Consider the following 21,403-nt stretch of genomic DNA (forward strand, 5'->3'; position numbering starts at 1 on the left):
GGCTGTATTCCTCCGGGGAAGGGTCACTGATTCTGAGGGCTGATATCCTCCTCACAGGAACAATTCAGTGACCTTTTGGTTGGTGAATGTCTGCACACGTTCCTGCAAGAAATTAGAGAAATAACAAAAGAGTCAGTGACCAAAAAGTAGGATGAGTTCCAGCACAGCTAGGGGTCCTAGCAGGGGCACAGGCCAGGGTAGCCAAGGGTTCAGTGAAATGGTTTAAGTTGTTTGGATCACCCCAGATTCATTTACATAATAACAGCATTCCTCCCCCAAGAAGGGGCAGGTGCCTTCCTTCTTGGCTGTAAGGAAGTAAAGGGCCCCCTATCGTTCTGTAAAATGACTGTTGTGAGTGAGGTGACCTGTCGCTGGAGGGAGGAGATGTTATCTATACTAAGTTTTTCTGAGAGTTTTTGATAGAATCGAGAGGAAGTAGCAGGGTCCACTATGTCAGTCCCAGTTGCAGGAAGGACCCCTGCCCCGATTGAAAAAGGTCCAGTTAGTGCCCTACAGGAGTGGGGGGCACTTCCTGAGGGGGGGGGGCCAAAGTTAGTCCCAGTCCCATCTCCATCTCTTCATCTGTCTGGATGGTGATGTCAGGGACAAGCCAAATGACTACGCAAGAAATCGCGTTGGGGACAGGCAACAGGATAATGTAGATTTACAAAGGAAATTATTTCGGTTTTTAGAGCATGGATGAGGAGGGGGTAAGTGAGTGGTAGCATTTGGTGTTAGTGAGGCAGAGTGTGGGCAGGCCCCGCATAATGCTGACTATCCCCAATGAGGTGAGATTAGAGGAAAGTGAAGAGACATTTGTGGAAACATTTGCATCAACAGGGAGGGGGGTGACCACAAAAATTTCTTGTAAAGTGGGAGACAGATGAGTCACTCGGGGACCAGTCTGATTCGCTGAGGACTGCATCATCCCTGCAGACCTGGAACCTCCATGTTCCTGGTAAGGGGGAGCATTGAGATAGGAGGAAAAACATGGGAAGGATGCAAAGGGTTAGGGAGCCAAAAGGATTTAAAGGGCACATTGCCACAATGACATTGCTAAGAAGCATCCTACTGATAGGAGGTAAAGGAGTGCCAGGAGAAATCTTCCTATAATGTTACACTCTTTGGGGGCAGCTGCTGACAACCCTGTAGCAAATACTAGAACAGATAGTGTGATAGCAGCTCCTGTGCGAGGGACGTGGAGCGGGGCTGCAGGAGTGAGAGGATGGTCGCCGGGGGAAAGACGGTAATAGAAGGTTGGCCTGTTCCCTAAGAAGATCCCTAATGAGCGAAAGAGCAGGGAGACACTGGCCTAAAGGCAATGAGCTGGAAGGGAGAGGTGTGGGAGTGAAGGGCCTACTGTACATAAGTTCGAGGGGGCTGAGGCCTGTGGGCTTATGGGGGGCAGCTTGCAAGCAAGTGAGTGCTAGAGGGAGAAGTTGGGTCCAGGGGGGGGTTAAACTCCATGGACAACTTGGTGAGGTGTGTTTTAATGAGGTGATTAGCTTTCTCTATTTTACCCAATGATTGGGGTTGATGTGGTATATGTGAGTCCCATTTGATATGTAAGGCCTGTGCGGTGAGTTGTGTAATCTGGGAAACAAATGCTGGGCCATTATCAGACTGGAGGCTGGTGGGCAAGCCAAAACGAGGGCTGATTTCTGAGGTGAGAGTGCATGTTACCCATGCTGCATCCTCCGAGGGAGGGGAAGGCCTCAATCCAACCGGAGAAGGTATCTACTAAAGTAAGAAGGTGCCGTGTTTTCTTGTGGGGAGGCATATGAGTAAAGTTAACTTGCCAAGCCTGGCCAGGACTGTATCCTCTGGCCTGGTGGGTGGGAAAGGACTGGAGCAATGAGTACACAAAGGACAATTTTGAGTGATTTGTTTAAGCAACTTGGCCATGTGGGGAGAGTAATATAAGTGCTGAAGAAGGCATAGTAGGGGTTCATAGCCTACATGAACTAAATTATGGAAATCTAAAAGGATTTGCTCAGTTTGTGTGGTAGGGAGGACACAGCAACTGGACAGAGTATACCAGTTGTCCTTCCTCTGTTGGCGGTGTTGTATTTCTTGAGGTGTGTATTGGGGTAAGGGTGTAGGGGCCATGAGAAGGACCTGAGCGAGAGAAGAAGAGTGGGGGCTGGTGATTGAGCAGCCTGTTTTGCAGTTAGGTCCACCAGTTGGTTCCCCTGGGCTATGGGATTGTTGGAGGTTTGGTGTCCTCTGCAGTGTATAACCCCAACCTCCTTTGGGAGTTGTGCATCCTCAAGAAGTATTCTGATACGATGTCCATTTTTATGGGCCCTCCTTGAGTGGTCGTGTATCCTCTCTCCTTCCATATGGCCACACAGGAGTGTAGGATGTGGTGAGCACACTTAGAGTCAGTGTATATATTGACTCATTTGCTACTTGTCAGAGTGAGAGCACGGGTGAGGGCAGTGAGTTCTGCCTGTTGGGAAGTGGTGCTATGGGGAAGAGAAGCAGCCTCAGTAGTTTGTGTTAGATTTACTGTGGCATAACCCGCCCGGGGGGCGGGGGGCGGGCATGGAGGTGGCGCTCCCACCTATTGAACCATGTATGTTTGGGCCATGTAATGGGATGCGGGGAAATGTGTGGAAAGGGATTGAGAAAGAGGTTTAAAGCCTCCATGCAGTTATGTTCTAAGGGTCGTGAGTGTTTTGGGATGAGAGTGGCTGGATTTAAGGGAGGGCAAGATTTAAAGGAGAACTGGGAATTTTCAATGAAGGTAAGGTGGATAAGTTGTAGGCGGGAAGGGGAGAGAATTGACATGGCCTTATGGCTGAGAAGGTCTTGACTGTTTGTTGTCCCAAAATTAGTTTAGAGCTTTCTTGTGCTAAAAGGGTGGCTGCCACCAAGGCCCATAAACAGGGGCCCATTCTCGAGATGTGACATCTAGTTGTTCAGAGAGGTATGCAACCAGGGAGAAAATATCTCCTGCCTCTTATCCCAAAACCCTGACTGCCAATCCTTGGGTTTCAGTGATGTACAGGAGATGAGATAGGTTTGGGAGGGATAGAGCTGGGGCTGTGAGGACAGCAGCTTTTAATCGCTGGAAGGGAGAAGGAATGGGCTTTGTGGGATCTAAAGGAATGGCAGGATCCCCTTTGGCTGCCCCATAAAGTGGCTTTGCTAGCACGCCAAAGTTAGGAATCCATAGGCAAAGATACCCTGCAAGCCCCAAGAAAGAAAGGATTTCACCCTTTTGGTGGGAGTAGGGAGTTCAGAAATTAGAGTCTTGAACTGAAGGAGAAGAAATTTGGGCCTTGATGGGGGACACTCGATATCCCCTGGAGGCCAGGAAATTAAGGAGGCAACAGTGTGGTCTGTGAATCCTCATAGGAGGGGCTACAAAGGAGGAGGTCATCCACATATTGTATTAAAGTGCTAGAGGTTAGAGGGGAAGTTCAGATAAGTCTTGCGCTAAGGCCTGGCCAGAAAGTGGGGTCTATCCCAAAACCCCTGAGGTAGTACTGTCCAGGTGAGTTGTTGGGAACGGCGTGTGTCAGGATCAGTCCTGTACCAAATGGTATGAGCCCTTAGGCTTTATAACCAGAAGGATGGGTGTATTGAAAGGCAAGTGGGTGAGCCCTGAGAGATGAGAAGAAAGGAGTTTGTGTGTGACGGGTTTTAAGCTTATTAGGTGTTTGTTAGCGATGGGGTACTGTGGGACATTAGGGAACAAGGAGGAGTTCAGCAACTTAACAAGGATAGGGGAATGGTGTGTAGCAATGGAGGGAGAAGAAGCTTCCCATACTAGGGATTAACCTTGTCCGAGGGGGAGGGGAAGGTGGAGGCCTCAGGGGCCAGGTCTGGGGCAGCCTGTAACAGGAGTGTTGTAGCTGGAGTTAAAGTGTTTAGGGTAAGAGTAGCTTTGAATTTGAAAAGAATGTCCCATCCCAATAAGGGGGCTGGGCATTGAGGCATTATTAAGAATTTGTGTGTGAATTGGGTGTGATGTAGGAGAAGGCCTGAACATAAAGGAATCTCTCCGTCTTGCCGCTTCAGTGAGTATCTAAATTGAGAGTGCCATCTTGTGGCCATTGGGATCCATTGTAATGAGGCGTTTCAATTTTTTTTTTTCCTTTTTATCTTTTTTCGTGTCTGGCAACGGATTGCAACCCTCAGTGTCGCGCTCGTACCGGACCGGACCGGCAACGGGATCACAACCCTTGGCGCCGTGCCCGCACCTAGCTCAGCCAGTGAGCAGAACCGGTCTGTATGTGGGATCCGAACCCTCGGCGGGAGCGCCACCACGCTCCCAAGCGGCACACTGTAGCAGTGCGCCACCGGGCCGGCCCAAGGCGTTTCAATTTTAATGTCTCCCTGGAGGCCGAGAAATTTTCCAGGAGATGGCCCAGAGGTGTAGAGCATGGAGTACAGTAGAAAACGAGACATTTAGGTTTAGGTTTAATGTCTCCCTGGAGGCCAAGAAATTGGCCAGGAGACAGCCCAATGGCGTAGAGTGTGGAGGTTTGGAATCATGAGGATCCCATTTAGAGGGTGAGAAAGCGTGTGGGCACTCCTGGTAGAAGAAGCATGCCAACAAAGAGCGTCCTCTTTGGTGCCCATCTTCTTTTCGAGAGGAAAGCTGAAACCAGCTAATGAAGCGTACTTCAATAACTGGGCGGCATGAGAAAAGTTCCCTCAGCCAGGCGCGTGGGCTTCATAGAGACCGGAGTCGTAGAGAGTAGTTGGGGGAACTTGTAGAGTTCAGACCCACTGACTCATCCTCAATTGAGGCTGGTGTTGGATGTGTTGGTCTGAAATGGCAAAAGGAGAGAGTCCCAAGTGTACCCGGTTCAGCAGGTCCAGGAAGGGTGGCCGGGAGGCGGCCAATCAACCCAAGAGAGAGGGGATCGTCCGACGGTCCAGCCAGGACACTTCCCAGGTTTTGGCACCATAATGAAAGAAAGTGAGCCAAGACACCAGGTACTGTTCAAGCTTTCTTTTTTTTTTTTTTTTTCCTTTTTTGTCTTTTTTACTGACCGGCAACGGGATCGCAACCCTCGGTGTTGCGCCCGCACCTTGCTCAACCAGTGAGCAGGAACCGGTCTCCACATGGGATCCGAACCCTCGGCGGGAGTGCTGCCGTGCTCCCAAGCGGCACACTCTCCAGGGCGCCACGGGGCTGGCCCTCAAGCTTTCTTAGAGGAAAAGAATCTGCCAAGCTGTGCTCAACGGGGCAGGCAGCCTGGGGCTGCCTTCATAATGGAAGACAGCACTAGATGTTGGGGGTGAGAGAGCTTATATGGACTGATACCATCAAGGAGGGGCATTATGCTAATGTGGATCGGGGTGGAGAACTGCGTCCTTGGGGAAGCAAAAGGTGTTTCTGTGTAAGTCAGGAGGCTTCTCCTAAAGGGAAGGGGGAGGGGCTTGGTGCTGGAGTGGAAGACGAGGCCGGGGGGCTATTTTGGGCTTATTGTGTGCACAATGGCGCTGGTCACATCCAAAATCCATCAAGTAGCATGGTGGTAGGCTTCTCCTAAAGGGAAGGGGGAGGGGCTTGGTGCTGGAGTGGAAGACGAGGCCGGGGGGGCTATTTTGGGCTTATTGTGTGCACAATGGCGCTGGTCACATCCAAAATCCATCAAGTAGCATGGTGGCTGCCAGGAACTGGGGGGAGGTGGGAATGGGGAGTTATTGTCTAACGGGTACAATTTTGGTATTGTCAGTTGAAAAGAGTTCTGTGGATGGATGGTGGTGATGGTTCCACAACGTTATTGATGTGCTTAGTACCACTTAAAGATGGTTAAAACAGCAAACTTTATGCTATGTATCTTACCTCAATAAGAAAAATAACAGAACTGGCCAGTTAGCTCAGTTGGTTAGAGCTTCGGGGTTATAACATCAAACATCAGTGGTTCAGATCCCCCTAGCGGCCCTCCGCCAAAAGAAACAAACAAAAATCACCCAAAAGACAACAAAAAACCTCCAAAACATAGATGCACAAACAAATATGGTTATTTGGGAGTAAGAGCAAGGTGGGTGGCCTGTGCAGTAAAAGGTTAACCCAGCAGGCTTGGGGAATTCAATTCTTGCATATTCCAAAAACAAATGACTAATTCTTGACAGGTGCTGGGAGCCATCCCTAAGGCCGGGGAACCTCCTGCTGGGGTGAGTGTCTTAGTAAACCTGAGCCCTTGCACCACACCAGTTTATGCCAACAGTGTGACCTAGGGCGGGGCCTTGGGCTGTATCAGACTCACTGCATGGTTCCCCTCCCCCACCCCGTGTCCGCACCCCTCCCTGTCCCCTCGGCAGGGGCCCCGCCCTCTGTCCCGCCCACAGACTGCCTCCCATCCCCGAGACAGGCACCTTTTCCCATTCGCCCACCTGGCAATCACTGGCTTTTTCTTGCACCCAAGCCCACGTCTCCGCTTCCGATAAGCCCTGTCCTGTCTCCGGTCCCTGCCTGTGTAGTTCCCTCCGGGTTGCAGTCCCCGTCGCTGCTTGCCTTGGGGGAGCGCGGCCCGAGGCCCAGGTGCTGGTAGACGTGCACGGGCTGCCGGTTGACACCGCGGCAGTGCACCAGCGCCTCACACGACCACCGGTGTCCTGTCCAGCTGCAGGCTGAACACGTCCCTGAAGCGGCGCCGCTGCTGCGGGAGAGGGTCACGACGTCCATCAAGCCCGGGTCCCCACCACACTGCCGGTCCCAGTCTCACCGCGCAGACCCTGGGTAACTCTGGGGCCACCAGTAGCAAGCTGAGATCTGCTCTTGCCACCAGGGGGTCACATCACATCCTCTGTGGTCCAGGAATTCACTTTGGATACGACCACCGAGCTTTGTCCTTGAGAGTCACCGAAATTGTCAGTGGGCCCGTTAGCATCCATTTCACAGATGAGGACACTGAAGTTCATAGAGGTGAAGAGTAAGGCCCAAGGACCCAGAGCAGCAGAAGATTGGAACCGGGTCACCGCACCTCAACATTGATTTCTTGACCATACAGTGCTCAGGACCCTGACCCCTCTCCCCATTCCACTCAACTGACCAGAAGGACAAGACCCACATACACACTGGGGACTTCTCAGATCCCGCCTGTGGCTTCCCATCTGGCAACAGCTGAATGAATGTTCCTGCCCCCGTTGGCAGCAGCTTTCTACCCAGGACTGTCAGAGAATCAAGGTGGTGTTAGCAGGGCTGGCAGGGTGGTCCAGGTGTTTGTCACATGGTGGCCCTTAATAAATTGCCTTTATATGCCCTTCACTTTTTGATATGTTGGCCCTCCCCAAGTGGTCATCCTAATGGGGGTGTGAAGGGCAGTGACAGGCATGCCTGTAACTTGGGCAGTGCCCTTTTGCTGCCAGGGGGCTGTGAGGAAAACCTGCAATACCTTTGGCCTTTTCCAATCATTGTGCAACTGTGGCTTCCAGATTGTGCACTTACATGCCAGGCAGTGATGATCAGACTCTGTGTGCTCCAACTCAGTACCCCTCCCCACAGCCCTCTAAGGCAGGTGGCTTTACGGAGCTTTATGGAGCAACCGGAATTCACGTTCACTGCTGCTGGGAATGCAAACGGTGCAGCCACTTTGGAAGATAGTTTGGCAGTTTCTTACTAACTAAACATACTCTCACCATATGATGCAGGAATCATGCTTCCTGGTATTTACCCAAAAGAGTTGAAAGCTTATGTCTACACAAAACCTACACAAGGATGTTTATAGCAGCTTTGTTCATGATTGCCAAACCTTGGAAGCAACCAAGATGTCCTTCAGTGGGTGAATGGAAAAATAAACTGTGGCACAGACAGACAGTGGAATATTATTCAGCACTAGAAAGAGATGAGCTATCAAGTCAGGAAAGACATGGAGGAAACTTAAATGCAGCCAGTCTGAAAAGCTACATACTGTATGATTCCAACTTTATGACATTCTGGAAAAGGCAAAACTATGGAGACCAGAGTAAAAACATCGGTGGTTCCCAGCAGTTTGGGGGAGGAGGATGAACAGGCAGAGCACAGAGGATTTCTATGGCAGGGAAACTGCTCCATGATACTGTAATGGTGGACACGTCACTACACATTTGTCTAAAGCCACAGAATGTCCAACACACAGAGTGAACCTGACGTAAACTATGGGGTGTGGGTGACTATGGTGTCAGGTGTAACAAATGTGCCACCCTGGTGGGGATGATGATGATGATGTGGCTGTGAATGTGCGGGGACGGGAGGCGTATGGGGACTCTCTGTACCTTCTTCTCAATGCTGCTTGAACTTTGAACTGTTCTAAAAAGATAATCTGTTAAAAACAAACTCTTTGAACTTGAAAGCTGAGGGAGCTAAAAGGCACCTGAACAGTTGAGGCTTAGTGCAGAAGCCAGGAAGGTGGAGTCCGGAGGAAAGTGTGCAAAGCGGCCACTCCCCAGTCAAAGGCCATTGCTGGAGCTGGTTTAAAGGAAAGACCTAGAACAATCATAAGCGCCCCACCGAAGTATCAAATCTAAAGGGGACCAAACACTGAAAAGCAAAGTGATGAAGAAACATCTACTGTCGGGAAAATGTTTCCCTCAAGACACATGTTTTTTTAAGTTTTGTGGTTTAGTCCTTCACACCTGAAATCTGTCAATTTAACTGTGTTAATGCCAAGTCAAGACCAGAATGGGAAGCCACCCAGCCTCAAAACCCGTTGTCACTTGCATGTGCGTCCTGTTGAGCTGCCTGGGCGTGGTCACACAGCTGACACAGCACACACCCACACTCCACCCTGGCAGAGTGAAATGAGAAAGGGACCGCGCTGCCTGCCATAGCCATTAAAACCAAATTAATCTGCCATTTCTGCAGCCCCAAATTGATGAGCGCACAAGAACTCATTCATAGCTGCTTTTTTATACTTCACAACGCTCCTTCCGGTATTTCTGTTCTCTAAAGAAAAGTCCATTAATGTTGCATTTTTAATAACATTTACCTTTAACGTTGATTGGAAATATGTCCTCATATCAATGTAAGTAAATCTGGCCATCCCCATACACTGGCTGAGCCCCACCCGCCTGCTGAGTGGCAGAAGAGCCTGGGTTTTGTTTGGTTCCAGGCTGTGTTGCAAGGACACTAGGCCTTTGAGGCTGGATCAGATGGACCCAGCCCTATGGCAGCCCTCTCTGGAGCAGAACCAAAGCCACCTTTTGGGGACTGGAATAGGCAAAGGAAGAGACGCATTCACTCTATATTAAACAAAAAAGGAAACAAGGTTAAAATGAAGTTTATTATTTTTTTGATTTTTTGATTTTTTTTGTTTTTTGTTTTTTTAAATAAAACTGTTTGTGAAACAGCTATTTTATCCCCATGGCAGAGTGACCCCCGAAAGATGCACTAACCCCTTCTTAAGGCCTTAACAAGATTTTTTTGTACTTTTTGCTTCTTTTTTTAAAACTCATATATTTTAAAATTATACAATTTACAAAACAAAACAACATAAAGAAATCACATAGCCTGGGGCTGCTTTTCCAACAGGCCCCCTTTTCCTTTACAAAAATGAAAGCGAAAAGAAAAAAGGGTTAAGTGGGTGTTCTGGTTGGCTTTGCCAGCACTGTCACACCCTGACAGTCCTCCCCCTCACTACCTACGGCTCCCGCTGCCTGTTCCATCCGTTGGGCCTGGGCTTCCCTCCTTTGTGTACCCGTGGAGCAGGGCACAGCTGCCTGGAATGTGCCGAGGACAGAGGGTCCCGGGCGCAGGTCACCTGTTGATTTTGCCTTCTGCTGCGAGGCTGCTGTGCACATACGGCTGGCCCTCAGAGTTCTCGCTAGCCACAGCAGACCAGGACACAGCTATGACCTCCCGCATCCGCCAATTTCACACCCCAAAAATTAAAAAAAAAATTAATAAATAGTGTTTCTGGAAATGAAAAAATTTATTTTTGTGTTTAAACATCACTTCCCCACTCTTGAAAACATGGACCGTCCCACTACCCTCCCCCCAAAACCTCCCCACTTTGAGACATGTTAATGATAAAAGGATGGTTTTGGTGTGGTTTGTCTGCTCTTTCAATCCTGGGTCTAGTGTTCCTTGAATTGGTGTGGGACAAGCTAACGATCAAAGCCACACACACCCTGTCCTTTATGAGATGAGAGTTTGTTCAGTTCAATTTCACATTTAAATTTCACTGTCATTGGAACAAATTTGGAATTACTTTAACTAGATAATTTTAAAATAGAATCAAAAGGGATAGCGCACCTTTCATTTAAACAAAGTCTTTCCAGACTAAAAATAGATTTATATATATATATTTATCCCTCCCTTTAATTCCCCCACCCCTTCCCCACCCCTCCCCCTCCCCCCACATTGTCACTATGGAGATTGTGTCCATGGAAACAGCCATTCCAACGTCTTGGGGCTTTCTCTGCTGTGGTGTCGCCGTTTGAGTGTGATGTGAGAACGTGGGAAGGAGGTGCTGGCGTGGCAGGCACGGCGGGCGGGGCGGGGCTGCGCGGTAGGACCCTTTCCATTCCATCGTGAGCGTCCACCACCTCATCTCCACAGTCTCACCTGGAAGACAAGGGGCAGATGCTGAGGGCCAGCGACCTCCACATGGTCCTGCCGCCCACAGTCCCTACTCTGTGGTGACCCTGGGATAGGGCTTTTGGCAGGGACCCTGTGCTCAGACCCCTCTGTAGGTGTGCTGCTGACGTGGGACACTTCTAAGACCAATGCCAGCACCACCGTGGGGCTTTGGACCTGGGAACGTGGTGAAAGGCAGCAGTGACCTGGCCAGCGGTGCTGGGGCTGGACTCTGAGGGCTCCCACGGCATGTTGGTCTCCCCAGTGCATGGAAGGAACTGAGACTAGGACAGACTCCCCAATTTCTAAGGTGGGCCCTGCTCGAGTGGGCTGCCTTGGTCCTCACAGAGGTGGCTGAGGACACCAGCCAATCTGTGGAAGGACCCTCTCGAAGTCCAGCTTCTCAAGCCCATTTCACAGCTGCCTCTGGTTGATACAGCCAGTTCCCTACTCTTGCTCGAGGACCACAGGCCCACCCTGCCACTTGGGCTTCTCTTCCAGCCCACGCTGGGGAAAGGAGTTCTGATGGCCTGTGCAGGGTAGATGGGTTGTGCCAAGGCCCTCTGCAGAAGGCTTCATGGGCCATCCTACAGGCAAAGGTCTCAGAGAGAAACAGAAGTTTCCAAGGAATTCAGTCCAGAAAAATCATGCTGGCAGCCTCCCCCCGACGCTTTCAGCCTGTCACAGTACTCATGGAAATCATGTCACTGGGGGCTTCACTCGCTTCTCCCTTATACCCTCTCTGGTGTCCTCCACCAGCACATAAACCGCAGGGAAATCCAGATGTCACTGCCCGTTTTCTGCCACCATAAAGCTTACTGGCACATGGAGCAGTTAAAAGGCCGGTGTGCGTGTGGGAGCCAGGAATGCGCTGCTCACAAGCACATGTGCATCCCCTGCCCTTGCCAAAGGAGGTTCCTGAAGCCTGGCAGGAAACACCCCTAGCAGGAGACTCTTCGCGGAGTTAGCAGTACGACGTCACCACACTCAGGTAAAAACAATCCCTCCGACTCCTGCTGCCAGGTCCAGGGAATGTGGCAGTGTCTTAGCCATCCTGCCACTCTCAGAATGTCCATAGAGACAGCACAGCTGCCTCAGTTCTGAAGGCGGCTCTGGGCCCGAGGCCACCTGGTCCTCATGGTCCATGCTTCCTCCCCTGCAAGAGGCCCCCTCCCTGCCAGCCCGGAGTCTCCACTGCCTCACTCTGTTTTCCTGAGGCTGAGGCCGCCAGGAAAAGGAGAGAAGCAGCACTGGTCCTGTGCCTTCATGGATGCCACCCTCAGGAACCACAAGCTCTCCGTAGATGTGATGGCAAGGGCTGAGCTAATGGGCACCTTGAGGAATGATCAGAAGGGCCTCATCTTGCTGGGATGTGGGATGTCTTTGTGGACCGAGGTCAGATGCCCACACACACCTGCAAGGCTCTGCTCATGGAAGGATCACAGGGCGTACCCTCCCCCCAGCACCCGGCAGCCTTAGGCCTGCACCCTGACCTTGCTCGTGACTCTGAATGGCAGCCTCCCACCTCAGAAGGAAGCACATCTTGGCATCCAAGGTCTGCCTGGCTGGTCGGTGCTGGTGGTCCAGGCAGTGGCAGCCCCTCAGCCCCTCCTGTCTAGGCCTCTAGCTTCCCACCTTCCCAAAAGGTAGCTTTCCCGGGCCCCAACAATTAGACCGGCCCAAACAAACGGTATCCTGAACATAATGTGACTTCTCAAGAGTTACTTTTGAAAATCTGTTACTTCAGTAGGGAGAATAGGAAGAAAATTCTTTTTTTTTTTTTTTTTTTTTTTTTTTTTCCGTGTCCGGCAACGGATCGCAACCCTCAGTGTTGCCCCCGTACCGGACCGGGGACCGGCAACGGGATCGCAAGCCTCGGTGCTGCTCCCGCGCCTCGCTCAGCCAGTGAGCAGGAGCCGGTCTGTATGTGGGATCCGAACCCTCGGACGGGAGCGCCGCCGCGCTTCCCAAGCGGTGCACTTATCCAGTGCGCCACCGGGCCGGCCCAGGAAGAAAATTCTTTAAGCACTCATTATGTGTCAGGCACTGTTAGAAGCTTTACAGACAGTATTTCATAGTAACACTGAGACATCTGACCCATCTTCAAGATGAGGAAGTTGAAGCTCAGCGAGGTGACACATGTGGCTCAAAACCACATGGCTGGTTAGAAGTGGGGTTGGGACTCACACCCAGCAAAGCTCTCCTGACCGGGCCCCAGGGACTCCGTGTCCAACTGCATAGGACGTGGCTGAAAGGGGACAGCTGTGTCCTAGGCACTGGGCCTGGGAGCAGCCGTGGGGCCAGCTGCCACCAGCCTTCGCTGAGTGAGCTGTCTGCCCCTCCTGCACTGAACTCTGTCAACATTCCCTTTAAAGAGGCACCTCGATGCTTGGCTGCCAGTGTATAGGGTTTTGTCTTGGGCCAAAGCCTTCCCATACACCGTTGCCCTCCTGTTCTTTGGCTTTGCTGTGACTGAACCCTGACAAATGCTGTCCCTTGTCTCCTTCCATTCCAGATTCCAAGCCTGCCTTTCCCAACTGCAGGAGTGATCCCTTGTCTCAAGACCACCCAGCCTGGCTGCCACTCACCCAGGGCCCATTTCCTCATCTCTAAAACAGACCTGCAGTTCCACCTGGAGAGGGAGATCTAATTCTAAATCTGTACCGATTTAGGGCATAGAGGGGGTCAGAGTCCCTGATTCTCTGGGTGCATTCATCCCTTAACACAGACCAGCAGGTGCCCCGCTTTGGGCAAGGCTGTCAGCGCAGAGACGCGGTCTCTGCCCTCACAGAGCTTACTGTCTGGCAGAGAGACGGGTATGAAACAAGTAAACAAATGACCCAAAATGGTGGTGATGCTAGGAAGGCTGCAGAGTGGGGAGAGGGCGACTTCAACAGAGGTTGAGGAAGGGAAGCTTCTGTGGGAGGGACAGTACAGCTGAGACTGGGAAGAAGAGACGGAGCCTGCCACATCAAGACGGGAGGCAAAGTGCTTCGGTGCAGGGAACTGTGTGCCGGAGCTCAGAGGGGCTGAAGGAGGCCTGGAGCGCCTTGCCAGAGACTGCCATAAGCCTGTGGAGGCCTGGTTAGGATTTTGCACTTTATTCTCTGTGAGGGAGAGGAGTGCCAGGAGGCACGGCACACAAGCACCTCCACTGTCCCTTCCCTGCCTTGGCAGAATGCTCCATCATGGTGGCTCTCTGTCCCCAGTGTGGATCCCAAGATGAGCACTCCTTTATGGCAGGGGTGTTACCATAGCAGATCACTGGGGCTTCTATGCAGTCCTATGACATGTCCTGGGCCTGAAGGCTGGCGATGGCCCTCAATGTAACTCAGCTGCACTGAGAAAGCAGGAAAAGGAACCCGCCTCATGGGAAGAGCATGTGAAGAGAACACTTCAGACAGACAAGACTGGATGCAGTCTGTCCCTCCTTTCCCTCCAGGGGGCGGACAGTCTGCCCTCGGTGTACTTGTGACCACCCTATATGATGGGCCAGGCCTCTTAATCACTCTGTGCTTCAACCTAGGGAGGCAGGAATGACGAAGCTTGTTGTTCTGCTTGAGTCAAAGGCCTGTCAGCTGAGAGGGCCTAAGACTGAGTAGAGAGGCGGGAGAAGATGAAGAAAGTCCCCAAGAGATCTTCCTGCCAGGCCCAGGGCCCAGACTTTCTCTTTTTCTCAAATACAAGCTGGAATTCCAGGACAAAAACAAAAAGCACTGAATAATGAATGGTTCCTTCCTTAGCCAGGTCTTCCAGGACCGTTTCAGGAATATTCATCGTGGTCCTCTATAGAACCCGACTCTAAACGTCTGGGCCAGGCACAATGACACACTCAGTCCAGGAAAAGAAGGCCCCAGAAATACTTCTTTGAAAACCACCCAAACTGCTGCCCTGCCCTGAGGTCTGGTGGAGGGCGGGGAGGGCAGGCAGTCAGTGCAGCTCTCAAGTCCCAGCAGCCCAGCAGCTGCCTGCCGGTGCTGACGACCTCAGTCCACAGGGCCCCGTGTGCTCATCTGGTTCCCGTGCTGCAGGAACACGTGAAATGGCTGTTCCGAGCCTTGCCCTCTGCTGGCCCTACCCCCTGGAAGAGGGAGAGAAAGCGGCCCGCAGAGCCCCTGTCCCCTCTCAGAGCCCTCTGCTGGCCCTACCCCCTGGAAGAGGGAGAGAAAGCGGCCCGCAGAGCCCCTGTCCCCCAGCGGGCGGCTGAGGGGCCTTCTCAGAGGAGGGTGGCTCCCTTCTGAGACAAACTCCATTTTCCCCTAAAATTACTGTTGGGTATTTCAGAGAGAGGCAGAACCCCCCAGAGGCAACAGGGGTGAGGGTGCACTCCGCAGAGAAGCGACAGGGCTGTAGGGCTGCCTGAAAGGGACAGGTCTGGCGTGGCTGTGTGGTCAGACTCCCGGAGTCAACGGCAACAGGGGTGAGGGTGCACTCCGCAGAGAAGCGACAGGGCTGTAGGGCTGCCTGAAAGGTCTGGCAGGTCTGGCGTGGCTGTGTGGTCAGACTCCCGGAGTCAAAACAGAGTCCTCCACTGAGAGAGAGACGATCCCTCAACAGATATTTCTGAGGAATCTAGTCCCTGTCATGTAGCAGCAAGTGCCACAAGTTACATCTAGGTTTTTCTTCTCTTTACAACCTGTTTTCCCCAACCCCCGGTGACGGGGCCGGGCAGCGAGGGTGAGAGAAGAGGGTGCCGAGCAGTGGGGACTTGTGGCTGCTTGAGTCCTAAGTGCTGCGCTCCTGCTGTCATAGACACACGCTGCGATAGCCCTGACCACCGTCCCACCCACACTCACAATCTCTTGAGCTTCGAGGGAGTAAAACCAGATGCTAAAGTCTACTAAATCTTTGAGAGGATTTTCCTTTCCGTTGTATTTCTGTGAAAAGGAATCCTTCTTAGTACTGGGGGAAAAAAAAGGTTTCAAATAACAAAACTTGGAGAATTTTGTTTTTCAAAGGAAAACACATTATCAGCTTTGCAGAAATGTAGTAATAAAAAGAAGAGACCCCTGGCTGGGAGGCTTTCTGAGACGGGGGAGAGCAGGGGCAGCGGGCGGAAGCGCCCTGCCCCAGAGGGTCCACATTGGGAGTGGGTCACCATCTGCCTTCACGAACAACACTCCGAGGTCCACTGGCAGCGCTGCCCCGAAGGGCTGACACCAGCAACAACCGCCCTGCACCCCACTTGGCAGCAAGCCGTTTTGAAGCCCCTGCCATTCCCGCAGACACTCAGCAGAGCTAAGCGGCAAATGGGAAAACGGCTAGGCCCTGGTGCTGCAGACCGCGTGCAGCCGGGGGTGGGCGGGGGCTGAGCCGCCCAACTCACCTGTGCTTGCGTCCTTTCCACTCCCACGAGCACACTGCCCCCCTCACCCCCGCTCCGACTGCTCTGTGCTGAGGCTGCCTTTCGCGGTCTTGTTCTGCAACGGGGGGAGAGGGCACGGAACGGGAGGCTGCCGCCAGCACAGCCGCGAGGAGACGAGACAGAAGGGACGGAAGGAAGCGGGGAGCCGGGGAGGGCAGAGGTGAGGACAGAACGGCACATGGAAAAGGAAAGAAAAAGCAGAGAGTCAGCACTGAATGACAAACAGGACACAATCAGACAGGGTTTTCAGAGGCAAATATGTGACCATTAACAAAGCAGCATTCTAAAAACACGTAAATTAAGTAAAAATAAAGAGAATACTATAAGATCCTATAATCCACCTCTGGAAATAATTTTTAAAGAAAAGCATAAGTAAGCATCTTTCAGGAGCATTTTGAGGGCACACCTCTCTGGATGACCTCTTTCTAGCACTTTCTGGCCCTTCTTGGAGCCTGAAGCCTGTGAGCAGCCAGTGACCACCAGGTGTCAGTGTGACCTCAGTCAGAAGAGCCAGTGTGGCCACTGCAGGAAACATCAGGAGGCAGCCGTCTCCATCCCAAGCCTTTTCTGGGGCTCCTTTTCCACGTCCTTCCCTACCACCCCACACAGATGGTATCTCAGAACCCAGCCGTTCACCCTCTCACCTTCCACCCTCTCCTAAAAGAGGTGACCAAGAGACCACCTCTTAAATAGACCAGGACGTGGGGCACAGACAGGTCGCTTCTGGGGAACTGCACCCTGGAAGAGACTAGAGTTGCCCCAAAGCCTAGAGTCAACTCTGTTTCTTTAAGTCTGGAAAAATGCGTTTGCTCATGTACCAAGGCCTACAACCAATCTCACCGAATTACCAAATGCCAATCTGTGAACTGGGGTTCTATTAAACTAAAGCAGAAATCAGTAGTTTTATCGAATTTGATCTAATTTATCTTAATGAATAAACACCCTTCCCTTCAAAACCTCACACCATCGGGGTGCTGGCCCCATGCCTTGGGTCTCCCACCTACCACAGCCAAGAGTGGGTCAGCCCAAGGCACAGGTGGGATGGGTGAGGGGTTAGGTCCTCCGATGTCTGGTCTTTGGGTCTTTCAGGAGGAGCCACCCCTGACCCCCAGCCCTGCTGGGAGAACAGCTGTCAGGTCTGACTCACCTTGTGCTTGGGGCACCTCACTGAGAAGTTCTCCTCATGTAGCAAACAATCTGAAAGACAGAAGGGGACAGTCAGGGGGGCTGCTGCACCGGCACAGCTGGATGGGAGCATGGCTGCGCTGGCTGGGACTGACAGGGTTCAGGCTGGAGTGAAGAGGTCCTCAGACTTTGATTTCTAATAGGAAAATATTAGATACAGCCCCAATAAACTATGGTAGTTAACACGATGGAATACCATTCACTTAAAAAATTAACATTTTAAAATAGTTAATGGTATGGGGAAACACTCATGACACAAACTGCTTGAAAAACTAGGACACACAAATGTACAAATGTTCTAATTTGGTTAAAATGTTTTATATGTATAAATAAACAAAAAACTGAAGAAAGAAAGATATAACAATCACAATAATTTGTTGAACCTTCAAAAGGAGAGAATGGAACTGAGGCCACTAGAGGCGGGAGAGGGGGAGGGAGAGGAGGGGTTAGTGAGAAACTGGTAAAACGCAACAAAAAACGATTACATTGTGTAACGATAAATATAGTCATTATCCTGATTTGAGGATCATGTATTGCACACAGGTATTGATATTCAAAGCTGTACCCCACAGATATGTAGAATCAATTATGCTTCAATTAAAAATAAATAAATAAATAAATAAAAAGAAAGAAAATAGTCACAGTAAAGCATATTGTGGGGGAAAAAAAGGTATACTATTCAGCCATAAAAAGAAATGACATCCTATCAGATGCAGCAACATGGAACTGTAAACCATCACGGTAAAGGAAGTAAGTCAGGCACAGAAAGACAAATACCCCATAATTACATTCATATGTGGAATCTAAAACACAATTAAGGGGGCCGGCCCGGTGGCGCACTGCTATAGTGCGCCGCTTGGGAAGTGTGGCGGCGCTCCCGCCGAGGGTTCAGATCCCATATATAGACCAGTTCCCGCTCACTGGCTGAGCGAGGGGTGGGCGCAGCACCTAGGGTTGCGATCCCATTGCCGGTCCCGGTCCGGTATGGGCGCGACACTGAGGGTTGCGGTCCGTTGCCAGACACGGAAAAAAGACAAAAAAAAAAAAAAAAAAAAAAAAGGTAAAAAACACAATTTAAAAAAAGAATGAAAAGAAATCTACCAAAATATATCAGTGTTCTCTTTGGGTGGTAAGATTACAGGTAATTTTAATTTTGTTTTTTCTGTATTTCCATGATGATATTACTCTAATAATCAGATAAATAATAATTCCAATAGCTGCTATTTTAAAAATCCTTGATTCGAGGCTAACTGCATTTCCCAGGCTCAAGCCAAAGCTTTCTTGTTAGAACACTTTAAATCTAGAGGCACCTTTTCTCTGTGCAGACACCGCCCAGGTGTCTGAGTTAGGGGACCAGGCCTGAGAGCCCGACATGAATCACATAGTCCACATTAAACGCTTCAGAGGAAAGTAAAATCCCACAAGGGCGCTTTTAATCTTTGGAGGAAAAATGATTCATTCCAATTTCTAACATGGTGACAGCGTCCTCAATGACAGCAAGAATGCACCTGCCTCCAGGTGAGCCAAGCTCTGTGGCACAAGGGTACTGCAGGGAGCAGGGCGAGGAAACCTAATTAACGAGTTCACTCTGCACACTACAGCTCCCGGAGACTGACAGCCAGGTCACTGGCACAAGATGTGGTGGCAGAATGTTAATAAATATTGATCGCACATTCTCGGAGAACTCCCAGGCACCATAGTGGGAGGCAGCCATGGTATTTACCCTTGTTAAGTTTACGATTTAACTCAGGTTTAAACTGAGATCCAGATTAGCAGCCTGTGTACCCACAGATTTCAAGTGCAATAGTAAGAAGGAAGAGGACACACAAATGAAAACTTTTCAGGTCCTCAGTATACTAAAGTAATCAAAAAAGACCCTTTCATAATTTGGCTTACCCTGTAACATCACTACCTGCCTTCGGAGTCCTTGAATATCTAAGAGAGTGGGCCGGCGGCCCTCTGTTCCCAGGGCCCAAGCACTCAGCCAGTCACCAGTAACCTCCAGGCCCCTCCCCCAGCAAGCAACCAGCGCGGCAGTAAATGAAATGTGTTAATTTAAAACCCACAAGTACATAGCGTGACCAAGACTCCTGCTGCTCCAATCTGCCAGAGTTTACGAACAGCAGGAGACAGACAACTTGAGCTCAAGGGAAGCACTTTCTCCTTACCTGGGCTCTGGCGGCACTCTGTGGCGGAACCTCTAGTTTGGGCCAAAAGGAAACGGAAGAATACATGTGGGCCTCAGTCACCCTGATGCCACAAGGGTTTATACAAATGAGGACAGGGACCACGTTAGTGGCAAAGGGTGCCATGAGAAAGGCACGGGTGGCTCAGTTCTCCTGAAAGCCACGTAACAGTTACCAGCTGTGACGGACCATTAGAAAAATATGTCTAAAATTAGAAAACACATTCCCTCTCAGTTAAAAGCAAAGAAGAAGTAAAACTATGTGAGTACATGCTAAAGGCAACTTGCAACTAGTGCCAGGTACTTCTGCAAATGGAAGTTTCCTGAAGGAATCTGCTGGGACAGTGTGCACCTTTGGCAAGGCTGCCCATGCAGGAACACCGTGCAGACAAATGCTCTTTTCTGTCCTCGTACACACCTACAGGCCATCAGGAACTGCAGTTCACGTTCCCAGCAGGGGTGAGAACCACAGCTATAGAGCTCAGAAACCTGGAAGGGCATGCAGAGCCTCTTCTCCAACCAGTTTCTGCTGGGGGAAAAGTGAAGAGTGGTAGGAAGTGTAGTAAATCTCTTCCGAGGACTGAAAAGATGCCAGGCGTCTAAGCAGGCAGCCAGCCACGGTCTCCCAATTCGTTTTCCTTAAGGCCCCAGCACTACCCTTACCCTGTCCAGAGGGCCCGGTCAGCACTTCCACATGGTGATGTCAAAGTAAACAGCTTGCTGGGTCATCACACAAGCTCAGAAAGACTCACAAGTTAGCCTAGTCAACAAGATGGTTTCCAGACCCAAACATCAACCCCCAGAAGAGAAGGCCACTTTCGTTTCTCCCTTTAAGCCCAAAGGCAGATCAGATTTGCTAAGCTCCTCATAACAAGCTGTAGGAGCTTCAGATCCTAATACCCATCCAGATGCCCCCCAGCATGAGGATGGCGAACTCAAGGAGGGAGGTGGGGGAAAGAAGAGAGGGGTCTTATGTCCTTTGGATCTGTGGGCACCAGACACTGTCTCCAACTCATCTGCAGTCTATCTCTGCCCTGTTGTTCCTTTTACTGGTACAATGCAGGGCTGGGACACAGGGGCCCGCCAGCGCCACCCTGCCTTGCTGAGGAGCAGGAGCCTGGCACTGGGACGGTTTCTGTGATGCAGAGAGCCACCCCTCCAGGGAGGAGCCAGACTACCAGTGTTTCATAATGACCCATCCGGGGCTCTCACCCCATTACAGCAAGATCAAAGTCTGCAGCGAAGAGAGCTGCTTTAAAATGCTGCCACAAGGGTGGCTACAGAAAGTAAAATTCCCAGTTGTGTTTCTTCATAAGAGTAAGAGAAAAATCCCCTCCAGGCAAGATTCTTGATGCACAGTGGAACTATTAATGAGCTGCCATAGCCTTTTTTTCCTTCTGTCTTAATTGTTGTGGCTCATTGGATTAAATACATTAATTTCTTTTTTTAACCAGAGCTCATGTTATCACTGCATCCCCCACGTGGCTCCAGCCAGATCCTGTGCTTGTGACATAACAAGCAGCACAAACAGCCAACCATGATGTCAGAGATGCAGGATCCAGATCAGGTGGGGGCAGCTGCAGCAGCCCCTGATCCTCATGAAGCAGAGAGTCCATTCCCATGGAGATATCCCAGTAATAAAAGTTTTCCCTGAGACATCAACAGCTCCTTAAAGGTTTGGGCAGTTGACAGTAAGGCAGAGATGAAAATGTTAAGCTGGCTCCTTACTCCGCAGAGAGATTAGTGACTCTTAAACCCAGGGACTTTTTTCTATTATGATTAGAAAGAAAGTCAATCAATGAACACCTTTCCTGGATACCAAGATACGTCATAAATAGAAGAAAATTCCTGAGAAGACTGTGTGGAGTAAGTACAAGCATCCATCCCCACAGAGCAGTGCAGGCCTCTGGGTCACTGTGACTTAGGTCATCAAAAAGACCAAAATGGGGCCGGCCCGGTGGTGCACTGGATAGTGCGCCGCTTGGGAGGTGCGGCGGCGCTCCCGCCCGAGGGTTTGGATCCCACATACAGACCAGTTCCCGCTCACTGGCTGAGCGAGGCGCGGGAGCAGCAACGAGGGTTGCGATCCCGTTGCCGGTCCCCGGTCCGGTACGGGGGCGACACTGAGGGTTGCGATCCGTTGCCG

At 50.9% G+C, this 21,403-nt stretch overlaps 1 protein-coding gene across 3 annotated transcripts in view; it reads right to left on the bottom strand.

Annotated features, from left to right (window-relative positions):
• Positions 1-9,208: 9,208 nt before the first annotated feature.
• The window catches only part of TCF20 (transcription factor 20 (AR1)), a 49,862-nt gene continuing 37,667 nt past the window's right edge, over positions 9,209-21,403 (bottom strand). Inside the window, exons 3-5 of one of the 3 annotated variants that reach the window (XM_008574393.1) lie at positions 17,035-17,084; positions 15,849-15,975; positions 9,209-10,510 (exon numbers count right to left, since the gene is read on the bottom strand). In XM_008574393.1, the coding sequence (XP_008572615.1) occupies positions 15,892-15,975; positions 17,035-17,084 (134 nt within the window). In that variant the 3' untranslated portion in view covers positions 9,209-10,510; positions 15,849-15,891. The remainder of the gene's footprint in view (positions 10,511-15,848; positions 15,976-17,034; positions 17,085-21,403) is intronic. The other 2 variants (XM_008574398.1, XM_008574405.1) reach the window with 2 other exon arrangements.

This window comes from Galeopterus variegatus, unplaced genomic scaffold, assembly GCF_000696425.1.
Source record: "Galeopterus variegatus unplaced genomic scaffold, G_variegatus-3.0.2 Scaffold55, whole genome shotgun sequence".
NCBI lineage: Eukaryota > Metazoa > Chordata > Mammalia > Dermoptera > Cynocephalidae > Galeopterus > Galeopterus variegatus.